This window comes from Salvelinus alpinus, chromosome 6 (assembly GCF_045679555.1).
Source record: "Salvelinus alpinus chromosome 6, SLU_Salpinus.1, whole genome shotgun sequence".
Lineage (NCBI taxonomy): Eukaryota > Metazoa > Chordata > Actinopteri > Salmoniformes > Salmonidae > Salvelinus > Salvelinus alpinus.
The window spans coordinates 47,321,048-47,342,586 of NC_092091.1; the positions used below are offsets into that span (position 1 = coordinate 47,321,048).

A 21,539-nucleotide genomic window follows, 5' to 3' on the forward strand; every position below is an offset into this window, starting at 1 on the left:
TAAACAAATGTGTGCCCAACATTTGAAAGAAATACGCTTTTTGTGAGTATGGAACATTTCTAGGATATTTGGGGACCAACACTTTACATGTTGCGTATATATCTTTGTTCAGTATAGTTAATTTTTTTGTGAGCCTAACACTCGTTTCTATAGAGCGAAATCAAGTCAACAACTATGTAGGACGCTGGGTTGAAGGGAGTTGTTTTTATTAAGCAAATATTCAACTGAGTTCAGCGCAGAAACGTGGTAATTAAATAAAATAACCATAATCCATTAGTCCTGTTCTTTCTGGCTCGGACAGAGATGGATACACTTATGCCTGCTACATTTGGTTAGATACACACAGACTGCATAGACCACATGAGAGGAATGTACATGACACAAGACAATAGAGAGGGATAGACAGTTTGTGAAAGTACTAGTAAAAGACCTACTAAAATGATTTTGTAAGTCCAGCTAAATAGTATGACTAAAGACAGTGCAGTATGGGGAGCACAGAGATAAAGTGATCTGGCAGGCCGGATCTGCCTGAGCAGAGATGAGATGATGACTTTAAGGAATTAAAAATAATAAAGCCATCAAATAAAAATATGCGTACACAACTGAAATATGTGTACGCATTTTAGAGCTGACCCCATTTAGTCGATTGTTTGGTCAATAGGCTGTTGGTCAACCCGAAATGTCATTAATCGAGCAGTCACAAATCTATATTTTTATTTCATGGTGCACAAGACACCTGTCTGATTCGCGCCTGTCTCAGTGGACTAAACCATTGCGGAGGCCACAGGGACGGCACAGTTCATCACTCTTAAGATGTGATACTAAAATTGAATATGGTTATATAATGTAAAAAATAATGGTGCAACACTAATAAATCTAGTATTATTTTTGGTAGCACTTTAATTGACACCCAGTGTCATAACATGTTATGTCATAAGAGCTGACATAACTTGTCATAACCTGTTATAATATGGTCATAACACTGTCATGACACATGCATTATTTTATGGCTGTTTATGACACCTACATAAGTGTAAAATCCCACAAACCTACCACACAAGGCAAAATATTCCGTTACACCATAGCCTATGTGTCAACGGTATGTTTGTTATATAATGTTTTTGGAAAATGGCCATATTAAATTATCATTATAATTGTGCACCCATTGATGGCAGACATTTACTTACCCCAATGCTCTGTTGCTGATGACTGGGATGAATGCAGGAGCAGATTTATGGAGCAGGACAAGACACCCTCTTTTTGACTGATGACTGGAATAAGGCCATGTATGTGATAGGCCTATCTGGCTTATATGATTATGATGGTCATTATGCTTCTTGACAGTGTCAAAGTGTATGTTCATAGTCCAAGTAAATTGACACAGGATAGTTATAATACTTCATTACAGTGTCATGAAGTAAATGTTCTACTAGTTATTTAAAATATGATTTTTTTTAAACTAAAGAATTCACTATAACAACAACAGGATTTGTTTATTTATTTAATTTAACCTTTATTTAACTAGAGAAGTCAGTTAAAAACAAATTCTTATTTACAATGATGGCCTAAGCCAAATGTGCGCCACCCTATGGAACTCCCAATCACGGCCGGATGTGATACAGCCTGGAATCGAACCAGGGTCTGTAGTGACGCCTCTAGCACTGAGATGCAGTGCCTTAGACCGCTGCACCCCTCAGGAGCCCAAGAAACAAACTTTCAAATTAAAGGAAACTTCTTGGCAGCAAAAAACTACTTTGATTAAATGTTTTGACACTCTTATGTAGGTGTCATAACCAGCCATAAAATAACGCAAGATACCTATGTTACAACAGGTGTAAATATATGGGTCAAGACAATATTATGACCATGTTATGACTAGTTATGTTAGCTGTTATGACACATTATGACATGGTTATGATCGTGTTATGACACTGGGTGTTAAGTAAAGTGTTTTTCACAGCACAGTTGAAAAATATATGGCAAATGGAAATCAAAACTGGATGGTGTTCAGAGATAGATGGGAGGGGTTGAGTGGAGCTGAAGGGTGGGACTAAAAACAAACCAAGGATAACTATAGTAAAATACACTGTGTCCGTAAAATGTATATAGTATGTATAATCTGGAAGTAGAAGCCTAAGTGTTGTTCGTTAGTTTACTCTAATTATGGGAGGGGTGGTAGGGTTAGGGGAAAATAATAAAGGAAAATTTGCTCGATATTTGGCAACATAACCATCAACCACTTAAACTAGTACAACACTTCCACTGAGGGTTGGCACAAATACACATATATTAGTTCACCCCCCCCAATATGCTAATGAGCCCCACTGGTACATTGTCCCCATGTACATTTCAAATCTCTGTGATGATTATATTTATATATTTCAAAATATTGTGTAGAAAAATGTACTATTATACTAGATTATGTACCCTAAAAGGAACCAACCAACCAGAGGTTCCTATGTGTACCTCTGAAGGTACCTTATGTTTACCTTTGACATCTTTGTACCTCAGGGAACAGCACTGTATCCTAACCATACGCAAATTTTGAGAGTGTATGTTTTTGGTAGTAAAGATGTATCTGGTGGCACTGCTGAGACATTAATGCACTTCCGCCCAAAAGCTTGCAAGTTTAAATCCCCAAAGCAATTTTTGCACACCTTACATCCAGTGTCCCTTAGCACTGCTATTTTTACATTGGTGTTGTGACAATTATTGACTTGGGCAACTTTTAGCAAAGTGCAGGAATGTTTTCTTGCATTAAATCTGTGGCCAATCTCTCTCATGCCCACAGACCTGGTGGCGTAGCAGGAAATTCAGGTCATTAGCAACCAAGAGGTTGTGAGTTCAAATCCCAAGTGAGGTATAGTCTCAAGTAACCAGCGTTCAGCATCACACTGTCCTTTTACAGCAATAACACCTTAATTCAGTTGTAAAAATTCTGTAACTTGTTGTCGTTTACCTTACTTTCACTGCAACCAGTAGCCTGTAGGGTACCATAAATTTATAGGAACTTTTTAACAGTGTAGCATTTCATGGCATAAAAGGAAACCATTGTGGAGAGGAAAAGAACAGGATGGTTCTTCACAACCCTCACAGCAGTAAAGAACCATTCCTGATATGCCAAAAAATATATGGTTACACATATCACCCTCACCCCTGACAAAGAACTCCTCAATAACCTTTTTTGGTGTGTGCTTGCGTGTGTGCTTGCGTGTGTGCTTGTGCGTGTGTGTGGTCTGCAAATCCACATCCATCATTATCATGTTTCCCATGCATGCTCTATTGCAGTTTGATTTTTAGAATTTTGGGATCACACCTACAGACACAAACCAAGGGGAAACACTGAGATTGTGTCCCAAACGGTTGCCACGGCCATGGGTTTCTGTCCTGTAATGGACTGTGTTATATCCTGTGTGCTTGATGAGCCTGATGAACACACTAAAAAAATGTGACGGCTCAACCACTACCAATTAGAGATTCTTTACCGAGGTCTCTGCAACACACATGCACGCACGCCACTGAGCTCTGTTCATGGCCAGAGTAACGGGACCCCAGGGACTCCTGGTGCAGAGACACACTGGATGGCATGTCCCAGAGCACTGGTGTGTGTGTGTGTGTGTGTGTGTGTGTGTGTGTGTGTGTGTGTGTGTGTGTGTGTGTGTGTGTGTGTGTGTGTGTGTGTGTGTGTGTGTGTGTGTGTGTGTGTGTGTGTGTGTGTGTGTGTGTGTGTGTGTGTGTGTGTGTGTGTGTGTGTGTGTGTATTAGGCATCGCTTCCAGTTTAAGATATATTTCTCAGTCAGACATGTACCCAGACCAAGTCCTATACCCAAATCCTCATACCCTGTACCCCTCAATGGAGCCCCATTGTCCAAGACTACCTCTCCGTTCCTGCGACCTGCATATGACCCAGCCCCATACCCGAGCCCTGTACTCAACTCATATACCCCATTCTGACAATATACAGTACCTTTGCCTCAACCCCAAACTCTATCTGTTCTTGGTAATAAAAATAAAGATACAGTGGGGCAAAAAAAGTATTTAGTCAGCCACCAATTGTGCAAGTTCTCCCACTTAAAAAGATGAGAGAGGCCTGTAATTTTCATCATAGGTACACTTCAACTATGACAGACAAAATGAAAAAAATAAATCCAGAAAATCACATTGTAGGATTTGTAATGAATTTATTTGCAAATTATGGTGGAAAATAAGTATTTGGTCAATAACAAAAGTTTCTCAATACTTTGTTATATACCCTTTGTTGGCAATGACAGAGGTCAAACGTTTTCTGTAAGTCTTCACAAGGTTTTCACACACTGTTGCTGGTATTTTGGCCCATTCCTCCATGCAGATCTCCTCTAGAGCAGTGATGTTTTGGGGCTGTTGCTGGGCAACACGGACTTTCAACTCCCTCCAAAGATTTTCTATGGGGTTGAGATCTGGAGACTGGCTAGGCCACTCCAGGACCTTGAAATGCTTCTTACGAAGCCACTCCTTCGTTGCCCGGGCGGTGTGTTTGGGATCATTGTCATGCTGAAAGACCCAGCCACGTTTCATCTTCAATGCCCTTGCTGATGGAAGGAGGTTTTCACTCAGAATCTCACGATACACGGCCCCATTCATTCTTTCCTTTACACGGATCAGTCGTCCTGGTCCCTTTGCAGAAAAACAGCCCCAAAGCATGATGTTTCCACCCCCATGCTTCACAGTAGGTATGGTGTTCTTTGGATGCAACTCAGCATTCTTTGTCCTCCAAACACGACGAGTTGAGTTTTTACCAAAAAAGTTATATTTTGGTTTCATCTGACCATATGACATTCTCCCAATCTTCTTCTGGATCATCCAAATGCTGTCTAGCAAACTTCAGACGGGCCTGGACATGTACTGGCTTAAGCAGGGGGACACGTCTGGCACTGCAGGATTTGAGTCCCTGGCGGCATAGTGTGTTACTGATAGTAGGCTTTGTTACTTTGGTCCCAGCTCTCTGCAGGTCATTCACTAGGTCCCCCCGTGTGGTTCTGGGATTTTTGCTCACCGTTCTTGTGATCATTTTGACCCCACGGGGTGAGATCTTGCGTGGAGCCCCAGATCAAGGGAGATTATCAGTGGTCTTGTATGTCTTCCATTTCCTAATAATTGCTCCCACAGTTGATTTCTTCAAACCAAGCTGCTTACCTATTGCAGATTCAGTCTTCCCAGCCTGGTGCAGGTCTACAATTTTGTTTCTGGTGTCCTTTGACAGCTCTTTGGTCTTGGCCATAGTGGAGTTTGGAGTGTGACTGTTTGAGGTTGTGGACAGGTGTCTTTTATACTGATAACAAGTTCAAACAGGTGCCATTAATACAGGTAACGAGTGGAGGACAGAGGAGCCTCTTAAAGAAGAAGTTACAGGTCTGTGAGAGCCAGAAATCTTGCTTGTTTGTAGGTGACCAAATACTTATTTTCCACCATAATTTGCAAATAAATTCATTAAAAATCCTACAATGTGATTTTCTGGATTTTTTTCCCTCATTTTGTCTGTCATAGTTGAAGTGTACCTATGATGAAAATTACAGGCCTCTCTTATCTTTTTAAGTGGGAGAACTTGCACAATTGGTGGCTGACTAAATACTTTTTTGCCCCACTGTATACCTGGTAGCACTGCTGAAACATTAATGCACTTCTGCCAAAAAGCTTGCCGTTTTAAATCCCCAAAGCATTTATGCACGCTTTACATCAAGTGTCCCTGAGCACTGCTATTTAAGAATGAGCAACTGATTTAAGAATGGCGCCGGAGGGGAAAGCTGCGGTTTTACGGGCTCCTAACCAATTGTGCTATTTTGTGTTTTTTCGCATTGTTTGTAACTTATTTTGTACATATCTTGTTGCTACCATCTCTTATGACTCACTTTCTTTAATGAGTTGGACGTGAATGATATAATGTTGCTCCCAGACCAATGCCCAAATCCCCGTCATTCACATGAAGAAAATAAGGAAATTCAGGGAGCGGAGATCAGGGTGCATTGTGAGAATTCGTCGGCGAGTGGATAACCCACCTCTACCATCTGTTCTATTAGCCAACGTGCAAGCACTGGAGAATAAACTGGATGAGCTCTGTTCGAGACTATCCTACCAACGGGACATTAAAAACTGTAATATCTTATGTTTCACTGAGTCGTGGCTGAACGACAACATGGATAATATACAGTTGGCTGGGTTTTCTGTGCATCGGCAGGACAGAACAGCTACGTCCGGTAAGACGAGGGGTGGGGGTATGTCTCTATTTGTCAATTACAGCTGGTGCGCTCTGTCTAATATTAAGGTTGTCTCGAAGTATTGCTCGCCTGAGGTAGTGTGGTCTACTGCTTATCATGAAATACTCTATCTACCAAGAGAGTTTTCATCTATATTTTTCGTAGCTGTCTATTAACCACCACAAATCGCTGCTGGCAATAAGACCGCACTCAACTAGCTGTATAAGGCCATAAGCAAACAAGAAAATGCTAATCCAGAAGCGGCACTCCTAATGGCCGGGGTCTTTAATGCAGGTATCCTCCTGATTCCTGCTTACAAGCAAAAACTAAAGCAGGAAGTACCAGTGACTCGCTCAATACGGAAGTGGTAAGATGACATGGATGGTACACTACAGGACTGTTTTGCTAGCACAGACTGGAATATGTTCCGAGATTCTCCTGATGGCATTGAGGAGTACACCACATCAGTCACTGGTTTCATCAATAATTGCATTGATGACGTTGTCCCCACAGTGACCGTACGTACATGTCCCAACCATAAGCCATGGATTACAGGCAACATCCGCACTGAGCTAAAGGCTAGAGCTGCCGCTTTCAAGGAGCAGGACACTAATACGGACGCTTATATAAGAAATCCCGCTATGCCCTCAGATGAACCATCACACAGACAAAGCATCAGTACAGGACTAAGATTGAATCCTACTACACCGGCTCTGAGGCTGGTCAAATATGGCAGGGCTTGCAAACTATTACGGGCTACAAAGGGAAACCCAGCCACGAGCTGCCCAGTGACGCGAGCCTACCAGATGGGCTAAATGTATTTTATGCTCGCTTCGAAGCAAGCAACTCTGAACCATGCATGAGAGCACCAGCTTTTCCGGACGACTGTGTGATCATGCTCTCCGTAGTCGATGTAAGCAAGACCTTTAAACAGGTCAACATTCACAAGGCCGCAGTGCCAGATGGATTAACAGGACGTGTATTCAAAGCATGCGCAGACCAACTGGCAAGTGTCTACACTGACATTTTCAACCTCTCCCTGACCGAGAGAGTCTGTAATACCTACATGTTTCAAGCGGACCACCATAATCCCTGTGTCCAACAAAGTGAAGGTAACCTGCCTAAATGACTACCGCCCCGTAGCATTCACGTCAGTAGCCATGAAGTGCTTTGAAAGGCTCACGTCAACACCATCATCCCGGAAACCCTAGACCTACTCCAATTCGCATACCGCCCCAACAAATCCACAGATGACGTAATTTCAATCGCACTCCACACTGCCCTTTCCCACCTGGACAAAAGGAACACCTATGTGAGAATGCTGTTCATTGACTACAGCTCAACATTCAACACCATAATGCCCACAAAGCTCATCACTAAGCTAAGGACCCTGGAACTAAACACCTACCTCTGAAACTGGATCCTGGACTTCCTGACGTGCCGCCCCTAGGTGGTAAGGGTAGGCAACAACACATCTGCCACGCTCATCCTCAACACGGTGGCCCCTCAGGGGTGCGTGCTAAGTCCCCTCCTGTACTGTACTCCTTGTCACCCACGACTGCGTGGCCAAGCACGATGCCATCACCATCATTAAGTTTGCTGATGACATGACAGTGGTAGGCCTGATCACCGACAATGATGTGACAGCCTATAGGGAGGAGGACAGAAACCTGGCAGTGTGGTGCCAGGACAACAACCTCTCCCTGTCACGATCGTCAAAGGGAGAGAGAGAGGACCAAGGCGCAGCGTGATATGAATACATCTTCTTTTATTTTACGACGAAGATGAACACGAAACAAAACACTTATACAAACTATACAAAACAACAAACAACCGTGAAGCTACAAACGAAAGTGCACACACAAGCTACTTACGTTCAACATAGACAATCTCCCACAATCACCTAAAGCCTATGGCTGCCTTAAATATGGCTCCCAATCAGAGACAACAATAACCAGCTGTCTCTGATTGAGAACCAAACCAGGCAACCATAGACTTTCCTAGAACTCTCTCCTGAACACAACCCCATACCCTATACAACACCCCCTAAACAATACACACACCCTAAACTAGACAAAACACACAAACTTCCCATGTCACACCCTGACCTAACTAAAATAATAAAGAAAACAAAGAATACTAAGGCCAGGGCGTGACATAACCCCCCCCCTCAAGGTGCGAACTCCGGACGCACCAGCATAAAGTCTAGGGGAGGGTCTGGGTGGGGATCCGTCCACGGTGGCGGCTCAGGCTCTGGGCGTGGTCCCCACCCCACCATAGTCAACCCCCGCTTTTGTAGCCCCCTCCCAATGACCACCCTCCAAATAAACCCACCTAAAATAAGAGGCATCAGCGGGACAAGGGGCATCAGCGGGACAAGGGGCAGCACCGGGACAAGGGGCAGCACCGGGACAAGGGGCAGCCGCTCCGGACTGAGGGACGGCCGCTCCGGACTGAGGGACGGCCGCTCCGGACTGAGGGACGGCTGCTCCGGACTGGCTGAGCCATCCGTCTGCCCAGCGCCGTCTGAGCCATCCGTCTGCCCAGCGCCGTCTGAGCCATCCGTCTGCCCAGCGTCGTCTGAGCCATCCGTCTGCCCAGCGTCGTCTGAGCCATCCGTCTGCCCAGCGTCGTCTGAGCCATCCGTCTGCCCAGCGTCGTCTGAGCCATCCGTCTGCCCAGCGCCGTCTGAGCCATCCGTCTGCCCAGCGCCGTCTGAGCCATCCGTCTGCCCAGCGCCGTCTGAGCCATCCGTCTGCCACGAGCCTTCAGAGCCGCCCGTCTGTCCCGAGCCATTAGAGCCGTCCGTCAGTCAGGAGCCGCCAGAGCCGTCCGTCAGTCAGGAGCCGCCAGAGCCGCCAGCCAGTCAGGAGCCGCCAGAGCCGCCAGCCAGTCAGGAGCCGCCAGAGCCGCCAGCCAGTCAGGAGCCGCCAGAGCCGCCAGCCAGTCAGGAGCCGCCAGCCATTCAGGAGCCGCCAGAGCCGCCAGCCAGTCAGGAGCCGCCAGAGCCGCCAGCCAGTCAGGAGCCGCCAGAGCCGCCAGCCAGTCAGGAGCCGCCAGAGCCGCCAGCCAGTCAGAAGCCGCCAGAGCCGCCAGCCAGTCAGAAGCCGCCAGAGCCGCCAGCCAGTCAGAAGCTGCCAGAGCCGCCAGCCAGTCAGGAGCTGCCAGAGCCGCCAGCCAGTCAGGAGCTGCCAGAGCCGCCAGCCAGTCAGGAGCTGCCAGAGCTGCCCTACAGTCATGAGCTGCCCTACAGTCATGAGCTGCCCTACAGTCATGAGCTGCCCTACAGTCATGAGCTGCCCTACAGTCATGAGCTGCCACTCAGTCCGGAGCTGCCACTCAGTCCGGAGCTGCCACTCAGTCCGGAGCTGCCACTCAGTCCGGAGCTACCACTCAGTCCGAAGCTGCTATTCAGTCCGGAGCTGCCATTCAGTCCGGAGCTGCCATTAGTCCGGAGTTGCCCCATGGTTCTCAATCAGAGGCAGCTGGTAATCGTTGTCCCTGATTGAGAATCATATATAGGAGGCTTGTTTTGTGTTGGGATTTTGTGGGTGATTGTTTCCTGTCTCTGTGTTTGTGTTCTGCACCAGATAGGACTGTCTCGGCTTTCACGTTTGTTATTTTGTTATTTGTTAAATGTTCACCGTGTATCGTCACATTAAACATGTTGAACACTAACCGCGCTGCATTTTGGTCCTCTCCTTCATCCCAGGAAGAAAGTCGTTACACTCCCTCAACTCGAGCAAGACAAAGGAGATGATTGTGGACTACAGGATAAGAAGGGCCGAACACGCCCCCATTCACATCAACGGTGTTGTAGTGGAGCAGGTCGAGAGTTTCACCAACAAACTGTCATAGTCCAAATACACCAAGAAAGTTGTGAAGAGGGCACGACAATGCCTTTTCCCCCTCAGGAGACTGAAAAAAATTGACATGGGTCCCCAGATCCTCAAAAAGTTCTACAGCTACAGCATCGAGAGCATCCTGACCGGTTGCATCACCGCCTGGTATGGCAACTGCTCGGCATCCGACCATAAGGCCCTACAGAGGGTAGTGCGTATAGCCCAGTACATCACTGTGGCCAAGCTTCCTGGCAACCAGGACCTATATAGTAGGCGGTGTCAGAGGAAGGCCCAAAAAATTGGCAAACACTCCAGTCACCGAAGTCATAGACTGTTCTCTCTGCTACCGCACGGCAAGCGGTACCGGAGCGCCAAGTCTAGGTTCAAAAGGACAGCTTCTATCCCCAAACCGTAAGACTGCTGAACAATTAATTAAATGGACACCCGGACTAATTGCATGATCACCCCCCCTTTGTTTTTATACTGCTGCTACTCGCTGTTTATTATCTATGCATAGTCACTTTACCCCTTCCTACATGTACAAATTACCCCCGCACATTGACTCAGTACCGGCACCCCCTGTATATAGCCTCATTATTTTGTTTATTTAGTAAATATTTTCTTAACTCTATTTTCTTAAAACTTCATTGTTTGTTAAGGGCTTGTAAGTAAGAATTTCACGGTAAGGCCTACACCTGTTGTATTCGGCGCATGTGACAAATATACTTTGACTTGATTTGATCTCTACTGTACCTGGCCCAATGTAGGCCAGGGCTACCTCTCTGCTCCTCTCCATCTCTGCATATTAAAGAGATATTACAAACCATTTATCTAGTGTATAATTCGTACACACTTTGCCCTGCACACACCTCACACACAAACCCAAACCTCACACACACCTCACTCACGTACTCACGAACTCACACTCAGCTCTCTGAGTGATATAGACATCTTAACTTCTCATACCTTTTATCACCATGTAGTATTAACAGCAACCTCTGTTTCTGTCGTTGAAATCAAATTAATGAATGATCTGGTTCATCTGGAGTTTATTCTAATATTAGATATTTTATATTAGATCAGTGTAATTATGAAATGAACATTTTCGGTTTTGTTTTATTGGCCAGTTCATTCAATGTCACTAAAAGAGCATGTCCATTAAAGTATGTGGGAGGTATTCCTTGATTTGCACACCCGGAATGTTCTCTTAGTGTGAAATACTAACAAACACAAACCTATTGTCTTGCTTCTCTATGTTTGGGAGTGATTGCTCACCTCGTGTGTGTTTGTGTGTGTGTTTTAGCGGATGCAACAGTACGTTAGCTGTGTGAAAGCGAGACGGTGGTATGCATAGTGACAGCAGGCTTGTGGCAGGGCTCAGCAGTGTGACGCTGACACTACTCTACCATAGACTGAATAAATGCTAGCATGGGGGGGGTGGGGAGAGGGAGAGAGAGAGAGAGTGTTTGGGGGGGGTTGGGTAGTGTGGATGGTTTGTTTTTGTGCTTCTGTTCTAATGGGGAAAAACTGCACACATCTGCATGGGGATGATGTGGAGATTGGAGCCTGTCAGGTTGTGTGTGGGTGGGTGTGTGCAGGCTGTGTGTGTTTAGGTGGTTATGTGTCGTCTGGCCTGAGATTCTTGTCTGAAGCTAAACTGCCACCTCATGGTAGCTTTAAATTACTGCATACGTCAACAGACACGCTGGTTGATTTTATAGGATTGCTTATTTATTTATTTTTGCAAAATGGTCAGAATACTTTTAATTTAGCCCGTTTGTTAAAAGCGTGTGCTTTCAGAGGCAGCCAGTTGGACAGACAGGCAGGCAGTGTATCCTGCCTCAAACGCTGTCTGTAGTTTTATGTCTAACAGAAAGACAGACTTGGCCATGGTTCTGGCTCCCTCTTTCACTCTATCCCCCCCTCTCTCTGTGTGTCTCTCCCCCCCTCTCCAGCTCCCACTCCCCCCTCTCTATCGCCCTCTCTCTCTCTATCCCTCCTCTTTCTCTCTCTCTCTCATTTCATTTCCCCCCTCCCCCTCTCTCCGTGTGGTTTGTTTGGCATATCTCGCATACCCTGCCAAGCTGTGAGATCAGTGGCCACTCAGAAACACCATATGAAATGTATAATGTAAAGCTGGTACTTAAAGTCTCTAGCGCTCTGTCGTTGGCATGCTCGCTTGACATAACTGGTCATGCAGACGAGAGACTGAAAGAGAGAAAAAAAAGTTTTTCTTCAAATATTTCTACTGAAATGGACAGTGATTACTATTTTCCCCTCGTAAGAAGGGGAGTGAAATATAGAGTTATTGTATGGCATATGAAGGATTAATAGAGCCACTGCCGTGAGCGCTCCTTTAAATAGATTTCATATCTTGGCTCATTCCGTTTGGAAAGCGGAAGCTTGACACTATACAACAGGTTAGAAGATGACTTGGCAATATTGGCCATATTGAAACTCTCCTCACTTACTGCATGACTGGCTGGAATATACAGGTTTTTATTTCACCAGAATTGCCTCAATAAATTATTCTTCGTTATAAAAAAACGTTTACTGTAAATAATGATTTGTTGCCACAAAATGGGCAACTGCAGAGGTATTGACGATGACTAAACATGCAGCCACTGTAAAAAAAAAAATAACTCACCATTGTGTATATCACATAAGTGATCAAAAAAGTATTCTAATTTTTTTCTTCACAGACAGGTCTATTGTTATGCCAGCAGAGGTTACTGTGCAGAGTACCTATTGAACCACATTAACCGTGTGTTTAGTGATTTTAGTGTGCTTTTAAACAAATTAGAGGCTTTTTTCCCCCCCTTCTGTCCTCCAAACTGATGTTTTTTAGCCAGATTCCGTGAAATAGCCTGGGCCTTTTTCATTTTCATTATTAGACTTCATTTGCTGCCTCCTTTTCCTGGTGTGGCACTCTCCCTCGCTCTCTCCTTCTTTCTCCCCTTCTCTTTCACTGCAGCAGACTCACTGCGAGAGACAAAATAACAGTCATCTGTCATATGAGAGAGATGAAGACAGAGAGAATGAGCGGCAGAGATGGAGGCTGAGGGAATGAGGGGGGGGGGGAGAAACGAGAAAGAGAGGGAGAGACGGGAGAGAATCACTTTTCCATTTTCACCTCTCAGTTTTATATTAGTCTGTCATGAGAAGTGAAGGGGGACGTTGTTTCACCCAGACTTCCTCTAGCATGGTTGTCTCGTCTTTACTGTTTCATCAGATAACATGCTACTGCCACTGTAATAATTACAACTCTGGATGACTTCCATGTTCATTCAGTATGTGTGTTTCATAAATGGAAAGTGTGTATGCATGTGTTTTTGTTTCCTGTATGTTTTGCCCTTCCAACAGTATGTAGGTGTAGGTTGTCTAGCATGGATATAATTATGACCATAGGAAAGGGCAAGCTGAGCTGGGTGTGGTTATGATGTGGGCTGAGCTCTATGGCCTGGGTATGGTTTGTTGTGTTTGAGGGTTCACCTTGTTTTAATAAACACCTAGACACACCGAGAGGCCCCGCTTCCCTAAACATGCCTAAGTGCACAAATGAACAGGCTAAATAGCAGCAAGGACCATGACCTGTGTGTGTGTGTGTGTGTGTGTGTGTGTGTGTGTGTGTGTGTGTGTGTGTGTGTGTGTGTGTGTGTGTGTGTGTGTGTGTGTGTGTGTGTGTGTGTGTGTGTGTGTGTGTGTGTGGCATGTGTGTGTGTGTGGCATGTGTGCGTGTGTGTGTGCCCCAGCGCCCACCCTCTTGCAGGTGCATCTCCAGTCTCCCTAACTGTCAAGCCAGCCTCAGCGTCTGCGTGAATGATTTGATATGTGTGCGTATGAACGCCCGTGCGCTTGTGTGTACATGGTATCACAGTGCTGATTTACGGCCCTGACACAGGAATCCATTAAAGTTTTTTTGAGGAGATGGGAGGCCTGAGCCGCTCTGTAATGGTCTTTATTATTATAGCTCCTAGCTACCAGAGACAGAGAGCAGCCTGAGCCGGGCAATCAGCGCCGCACTACATGTGTTCCTGTTTAGCCCAATGGCAAAGAGGACTAAGTGGCCGCTCCACACATTTCTCCTCCCTTAGCTTTTATGGCGAAGGCGGCGGTTAACCTTTTCTGTATGCATGCGCGCGTTTGTGTAAGGTGTGTGTGTGTGTACCCTAAATGAGCAGCGGCCAGCGACACGTTACATTGCGCCCGTCTTGCTGGCACTGTGTCAGCTAATCAAGACCGGGTTGGTGCAAGGCCCTAATGTTTCCCCCCTCTCCTCTGTCTCCAGGGGTTATGGGTCCCCCTTTCCCTCTTTCTCTCCCTCAATCATTTACATCCGACCTGTCCTCTCTCTCTCTCTCTCTCTCTCTCGCTCTTTTTGTGACGAGTCATGGTTGCCCTCTAGGGGATGTGAAAGTCACAGGCTTTTATAATATGGCAAACCTGGTTTTATAGGCTGCTTTAGAGGCTGCCTTGGTACAGGAAAGAAAGAGGGGTGAGAAGGTAAAGAGAGAGACGGAGATGGTTAGAGAGGACAAGGGAGGGAGAGAGAGAGGGAACATTATACGGTGTGCACGAGATATACAAAGTTGTGAATTAGATGGGCGGAGAGAGAGTTAAAGAGAGGTAGAGTGAGTAAAAGACTACACGTCTGTAGTGGATAAAGGTATTTTTAATAGCAGGCCTTGGGCTGAGCTGAGCTCTTATAGGGGAGGAGGGGGAGGCGTGTGTCTTAAAGGTTATTTCTCCTTTAAGTCCCCAGACAGTTAAACATGCTACACAGGTGGCTTATTATACACACTGGACTTGAGGTACCAGGCACTGGACTGGGGTGGGAATGACACCCTGTTGCCAACACAAACACAGGACACCGGCATCATAGAGAGTTTTTTGTTTGTTTGTTGTCATGGTCAGATGTGATGGTCATTTGCCTTGAGTAACCTGTAGATCTCATTGTCTCTGTTTGTGTGTTAGCATTATTATGCAAAGTCTTCCATGGGATGTCCTGACTTTGCCATCGATGACGATGAACTGGACACCGCCAGCAAGTAAGAGTCTGAAATAGGAATATGATAATACCAATAATCTCCCAGTAATGTTTGAATATGTATGATCTGTGACATGTATTTATCTATCCTTTCAGGTGAGTCTCATTGAGACAGCTATCAATTTTACTAGTGAGCCCTAGCCAAGAGCAAACATCGCAATACAATAAAGTTATTCAAGTTGATTCCATGGTAGTTTCCTCTTTCATGAAAGTTGTTTGTTCAGTCATTTGGAAAAATCATCTCCCTGTCCTGTCCTTCACTAGTTACTGTGGTATAGACAGGTTCCCCCTCATCCTCTTCATACTCATATCAATGCTGCCCTCCAGTGGTTTAGTCCTACAGTAAGGACCCCACGGTAAATTTATTGCATTGTGATTATAGCCTCTTGGACAGATCATTATTCATGAAATGAGCATTAATTTGCTGAGTTTATTTGCTGGCTTATTAATACATTTATTTACAGATACTTTTTTTTGCTATTTTTTTTTCTATATTTCATGTATTTGTTGATTTGCTAAATTTGTTTTGCTAATTTATTTTGCTAATTTAATTTGCTCGCCTTGAGGATCTCGTCTGAGGACAGTGGGGAGATACCGTCCTACACTGAGGACAGTGACGACTCCTATTCGCTGGAGCAAGACACAGACTCCTCCCACACGGGCCAGATGAACCTATTAGAGGAGATCCTTGACTCTCTGAGCACCACCAGCACAGAGCATGGCAAACTCAGCGCTGCCAAGAGCCTGGACTTCTTCAGATCTATGGACGACATCGACTATAAGGCTCCGGTAAGAGAAACATCTGTAACATCTTAACCACACTCATATAACCCCAGATACATACAGTAAATAGAGTCTGAACGTCATGGACAATATCTTTGCATATGGACAATATTGACTGAGGCACCGGTTAAAGAAAACATAAAAATGTGTAAACCACTCTGTGTCTGTATTCTAGAACAAGTCCAACCCCCACAGTGAGAGTAATCTGCCCCAGATGTGTACCAGTGGCAGCAGGGTGGGGGGAGTATGTGGGGGAGGGGAACAGGGAGGAAGCTGGCAGGACGACAGTGCCCTCCACGGGAAGCACCTGCCCCCCTCCCCTCGTAGACAGCCTAGCAAGAGCAGCCTCAAGAAGCCAAAGCAAAACCCCTTGACAGCCTCTCCACCGGCCACAGCTGCAGTCCCAGCCAAGGACAACAAGGTCCCCAATCTCCTGCCCAAGACCCAGCCCCTTCATGCCAAGCCCCCGATCTGTCTCTCTCAGCCCCGTCCAGAGGAGCCTTCGCTCCCAACACCTCCATCACCACACCTGGGAGACCAAAACCCCTCATCCAGCCGCTCTCCTGCACCAACCCGTGCATCCACACACAATCCTCTACCGGCAACACACACCCCTCCACACACCTCAATGATGACCCGTGTTAGAGTCTCCACAGACCCCCAGCCTGAGTCTGAGACCAAACCCCAGACCACATCCAGCATCCTGCAGGGGAATGTGCTGTCCAAGGAGACGGTGAGGCAGGACCAGGCCCTCCAGAGGCAGGGCAGTCAGGACAATGAGAGGCAGGGTGTGAAGGCCAGGCAGCCCTCTGTGCTGGTCCCATGGGAGAGAGGGAGGCCAGAGGAGGGGGGACAGGGAGAGGACCAGGGCCTAGGGCTGGGGTTGGGGAAGGAACAGGGCAGGGTCTCTGGGGCAGAGGTCCAGGAGAAAGGCCTTCTAGAGGAGATAGAGTCCATGTGTCATCTCAGCTCAGCCTTCCAGACCAGCCTACAGCTGTCCCAGGTCCAGTGCCACACCAACAACACACATAATAATACCCACGCCAACAGCCACAGCAAAGCCACCGACAAGTCCTGAGACGGACAGGGGAAGGGGTGCTTGAGGTAGAAGTTGCCCTTAAGAATCAGACTGCCCTCCCCAAATCCTAACCTTAACCCCTGAGTGGAAAATGTTTACGAAAAGATCAGTGTGTTTTAACAGAGAACAAATTAATTTTTCCTTCGATCTGAAAGTATTGTAAAGACACAAAGTAAACCCCCATGACCTTGGTAACTCTTCTACTGTACAGTTTCCTAACACAATGCCTTAAACCAGGGATGGGCAACCGCGGGACGCCTTTTGTAGGTCTGAGGACCAATTTCACAAAAAAATATAAAACTTTTTTTTAGGAACTCAGTCGGGGTTTCAACTTGCTGTTAAGAGTTAGAATAATAGAGTACACAAGGTGCAATTTCGAAATTTGATTGTGCATCAGTAGTCACTCAATTAGCCCATGTCGGTTAAAATGTTTTAAATTGGTAAGTTAGTCTAGTGGCCAGCTACCTAAACTTGTAGTAAGCATGGTCGAATTACCGACCGGGTTGGGGCCCACTGATCATCAGTTATCATATTAAAAACTGTTAACATTTGCCTCCACCCAATGGCAAAATGTGTGGAATTGCAGGAAATTAGCTGTAAATTGTCTAATTGTTCTCTCTACCCCTGGCAAAATGTGTAGAATTGCAGCAAACTTGCTTTAAAACGGCAACATTTTCTCCACGCCCTATGGCAAAATGTGCAGATTTGCTGGAAATTAATTTTAAAACTTAAAATTAGTGGGGGAGGGGAGGGGGTATGGATCCACTAGCCACTACAGCCCCTCATGATGAGTTTTTTTTGTGTGGCCCCCACCCCTATCAAAGTTGCCCATCCCTGCCTAAAACTGCGGTGTGCTTTGCATTTGGTACTGCTCAGTCTTAAAATGAATAATGTAACTGTTACTTTGGAAGCAGTTGATCTGCTTAGATCTACTATCACATGAATGTGGAAAACAGACAGCTTTCTCACTGTGCTTAGACATATTAAAGATAGTTTAATATATGTTGCACTCAGAGAGAAGCTCTATTTAGTTTGATTTCAGAGGCTTATCTATTTAGAGATGTATTTTTCTCAAGTGTTTGTTTCTCAGGATACTCCTGTCTGTTAGGAAAGAAATGGCGAAAAGGACTTGTGTAAATACAGCGGATATGAATGAATAGACAAGCCCATCCATGGCACCTATCTCACCGTCTCTTTGTCGGTCTCTCTCTCTCCCTCTCTCGCTTCCTGTCTCCATCTCGCCACTCCTTCCCAACTCGTGCTCGCTCTCCTCCATTCACCCTTCCATCCTCACCATCTCCCACAACCTCTGTCTATCCTCCTACCCTCACACACTCTCCTCCTTTCTGGATTTACCCCAGTGTTTTACGCAAAAGGCTCCGACTTTTCTGTTCCCATCTACGCGGGCTGGCACCCGTGTCTCAATGGGCTATGGGTGGTTTTCGGCCTTCGTTTACATAACAATGGCTAACTGGGAACTTGGAACACCTTGTCACAAAGCAACAGTCTTGATGATGCAGACGTTGTTGGATCTCCCCCCCCCCCCCCCAAGTCTTTAGTGTCACACTCCTGATGGAAATAATATCACTAGAGCTTACATTAACAGAAAACACTGACGGCCCACTAGTGTGGGGGTATGTCATTGGTAAAACACCCGTGAGTGCTTTAGGAGGAGTGTGATTTCACCACTTGAAATCTCTGCTATGTGCACACACCGAATGAAATGCTTTGTCCCATACTCTGATGCTACCACACTGTGTTTGACTGGAAGGCTTGAGATGATTGTAGAACAGTACTAAAGCAATACGGCTCTCCTCTGAGAATATGGACGGACGTCCAAAGAGATTTTATAAGAATCTCCCATGGAGAGAATGCAAGCCCTTTGGGTAATGTCCAGAGATGGTGGCCACTCACTATCGTACCACTATAGTACATACAGACAAAGAAAGTTTTTTCCAGTGCTTGTTTGTGGTTATGTTGATGATGAGTTTAGCCTCTTTTACTCTATTGATTTATGTGGCATGCCGTTGAGTGTGACGGTTTAACGGTAGCTCTTGCCCCGTCCTGAGCGTTGGGCTGTGGTAACGATGAGATCGTAAAGCGTTCTCCGTGGTTCTGGGAAGACCTCACTTCAGCTATTAATTTGGATTTGAAAGGGCCCCATGTACAATTTATGTTCGCCGATTCTATGTTTCAATTTTGCTATTTATTTGGGCAGCTTTGAAGTTGGAGCACTGTCTATATACTATGCAAAACGTATTCAAAGTTTCCAAATTCAGAATAGAATTTGAGGTTACCACTATAAAGATCAAGTAATTGGTAATCATATCTGTGAATCCATAGATCCTCTGGCCTTTTCTGAGTACCACTTAGTATGCTCAACACAAGTCATTAGGGAGAAATCGAGTGGCTTTAAAGAGTCGTCCTCTCAACGTTTCAATTGATATAGTCTGTATATGCAAAAAGTACATATTGTGCTCATCTATGGCACGTGCAATGATGTCCGAGGAGAAAAAACTGTGTTTGCTGTTTACAGTAACTTATTTGTTGTTGTTTACAGTAACTTATTTGTTGTTGTTTACAGTAACTTATTTGTTGTTGAAATATCGCAAACGGACATGGTTGTTTCACCATTAAGGATTCCAGCTTTAAATGCATGTTGGTCGGTTCTTTCACCTATGAGAACCACTAGAATAGACTTAATTTCGGTTTAATTCTGTTTTTAAATTTGGTAATGAGGCTTACTGTAGGTGTTCTTTTTTTCCCATCTGTGCTGATACTTCAATGGTCTTTCATACTGAACTCACTATGGAGAAGGATCTTGTTATGCTTTGTTGTAGGTAGTTATATTTTAAGATTTATTATAGATGAAAGATTGTATTTTTTGTGTTTTTAAGTATATTTTACAAGGAGAAATATATAACTGGTATAATAATATATTGTAAATGATTCATAGAACAAACAAGATTTGAATGTTGTTATATCATTTTTGGGGGGAAATATTTTGTATAAATATAATATGTGTTAACTCAAACCATTTACCATCCAGCCACTCACGTATCATGTTACAGCATTTCAATCCATGAGATAGGTGACTATCTGCATACCTATGAATTTATCTTCCTTTTTTCAGTTTGTGTTGTGCATGTACAGTAGAATACCCTATTTTTCCAGACCCCTGGTTCAAAATATCTGTGTGTATTGGCCATGTTCTGATTATCTTATTTTGTTGTTGAATGTGTTTAAAGTTAATCAGCTCAAAATTTAAAAAAAGGTAGCGTCAGGTTGTCCGATATCCACACTTCGTTTAGCCAACTTGAAATACTTTATTATTAGTTATTTAATCTACTACTGTATTAACTGCGATGGATTGTGATGTTTTACTTGAGCAATGTCTTACTAAACACTTGCAATAGTCAGCTAGGAATCCTTTGAGGCTGAGTATCTGTGTACTGAAAAGCTGGTATTTTTATGACTGAATGTCCGTTTACTGTCTCAAAGCTTACTGACTGATGCAGAAGAAAATAGGATGAGAGCTAACCTCTTCTATTCTCTTTTCTAAATGCTGCGATTGCATTTCCCTTTTTTTCCTGATACTCGTGTGATATGAAAGATCAAAACCACTGATTGTCAGGAACTAACAGAGGCATATCACTTGTCTTTTTAACCTTTCATCCACTGCAGTGACAATACTGAGACTTGACACGGTTCATGTTCATTCATTCACCTTTTCCACTGATCCCTAGACATGGTACTGTGGTGATTTGAATATGCTGTATGCAACCTACTGAAGTCTAGTGCGTGCACACTTAATTGCATGTTCTCAATGCCGAGAAAAACTGTTGTCTTAAATAACGTATAGGTCAATCTAATGTGCTATCAATGGAATGGTACAACTGTTTGCACTGTGAACTTAAAAATAAATATATTCATGTTAATGCAACATTGTCCTTTTTTTTTTTCTTAAATTCTCTCTGTAAAACTTTTTTTTTTTTTAACACATACAAAAGGGCAGTGCAATTATACTCTCCTTTTAATGAATAAAGTCGATTCTTCACCTCAAAATCAGACATTTAGAAGCTGTAGACATGCATATAAACTACATATGCAAGCCTCTATTGTACGCTGGGAGTAGGAGGGATTATCAGATCTGGAGGTGTCAATCTGCTGACTTCTCTCTAAAGCCCTCCTCTAATCCTTGAGGTTCCTCAACAGGGTGCGCATCGCCATTGGCATCCCCACTATCGCAGTCACTACGGAGTCTTCAGTGGCTGCGGTGGCCACAGTGCAGTGCTCCTTGGGCTCCAGCTGCAGGACACAATGGAGCTCCTAAAGCTTTGACTTCAAGGTGTGGTGGTCCCATAACAATTTCTGGTGTTTGTCTATGAGAGAGCGGCACTATACTCTGGTGCCCAGTACTCTGATGCTGCACTTTGAGTGTCTCCATAAAGGCCTTGATTTGATAGCTCGGGGTGAGACACGTTGATGTCTGTGTGGAGGAGACATTCATGTGCAAAAGCTTCTTGACCATCACTTTGGTCTCCTTGGCCATCCGGTT

The 21,539-nt window shown here is 44.8% G+C and overlaps 1 protein-coding gene across 5 annotated transcripts in view; it reads left to right on the top strand.

Moving 5' to 3' along the window:
* Positions 1-20,924, top strand: part of LOC139578761 (DENN domain-containing protein 1B-like) — a 162,110-nt gene extending 141,186 nt beyond the window's left edge. For 4 of the 5 annotated variants that reach the window (XM_071406748.1, XM_071406749.1, XM_071406751.1 and 1 more), the window contains 3 exons: positions 15,048-15,121; positions 15,687-15,909; positions 16,079-20,924. In XM_071406748.1, the coding sequence (XP_071262849.1) occupies positions 15,048-15,121; positions 15,687-15,909; positions 16,079-16,981 (1,200 nt within the window). In that variant the 3' untranslated portion in view covers positions 16,982-20,924. The other variant, XM_071406752.1, reaches the window with a different exon arrangement.
* Positions 20,925-21,539: the final 615 nt, after the last annotated feature.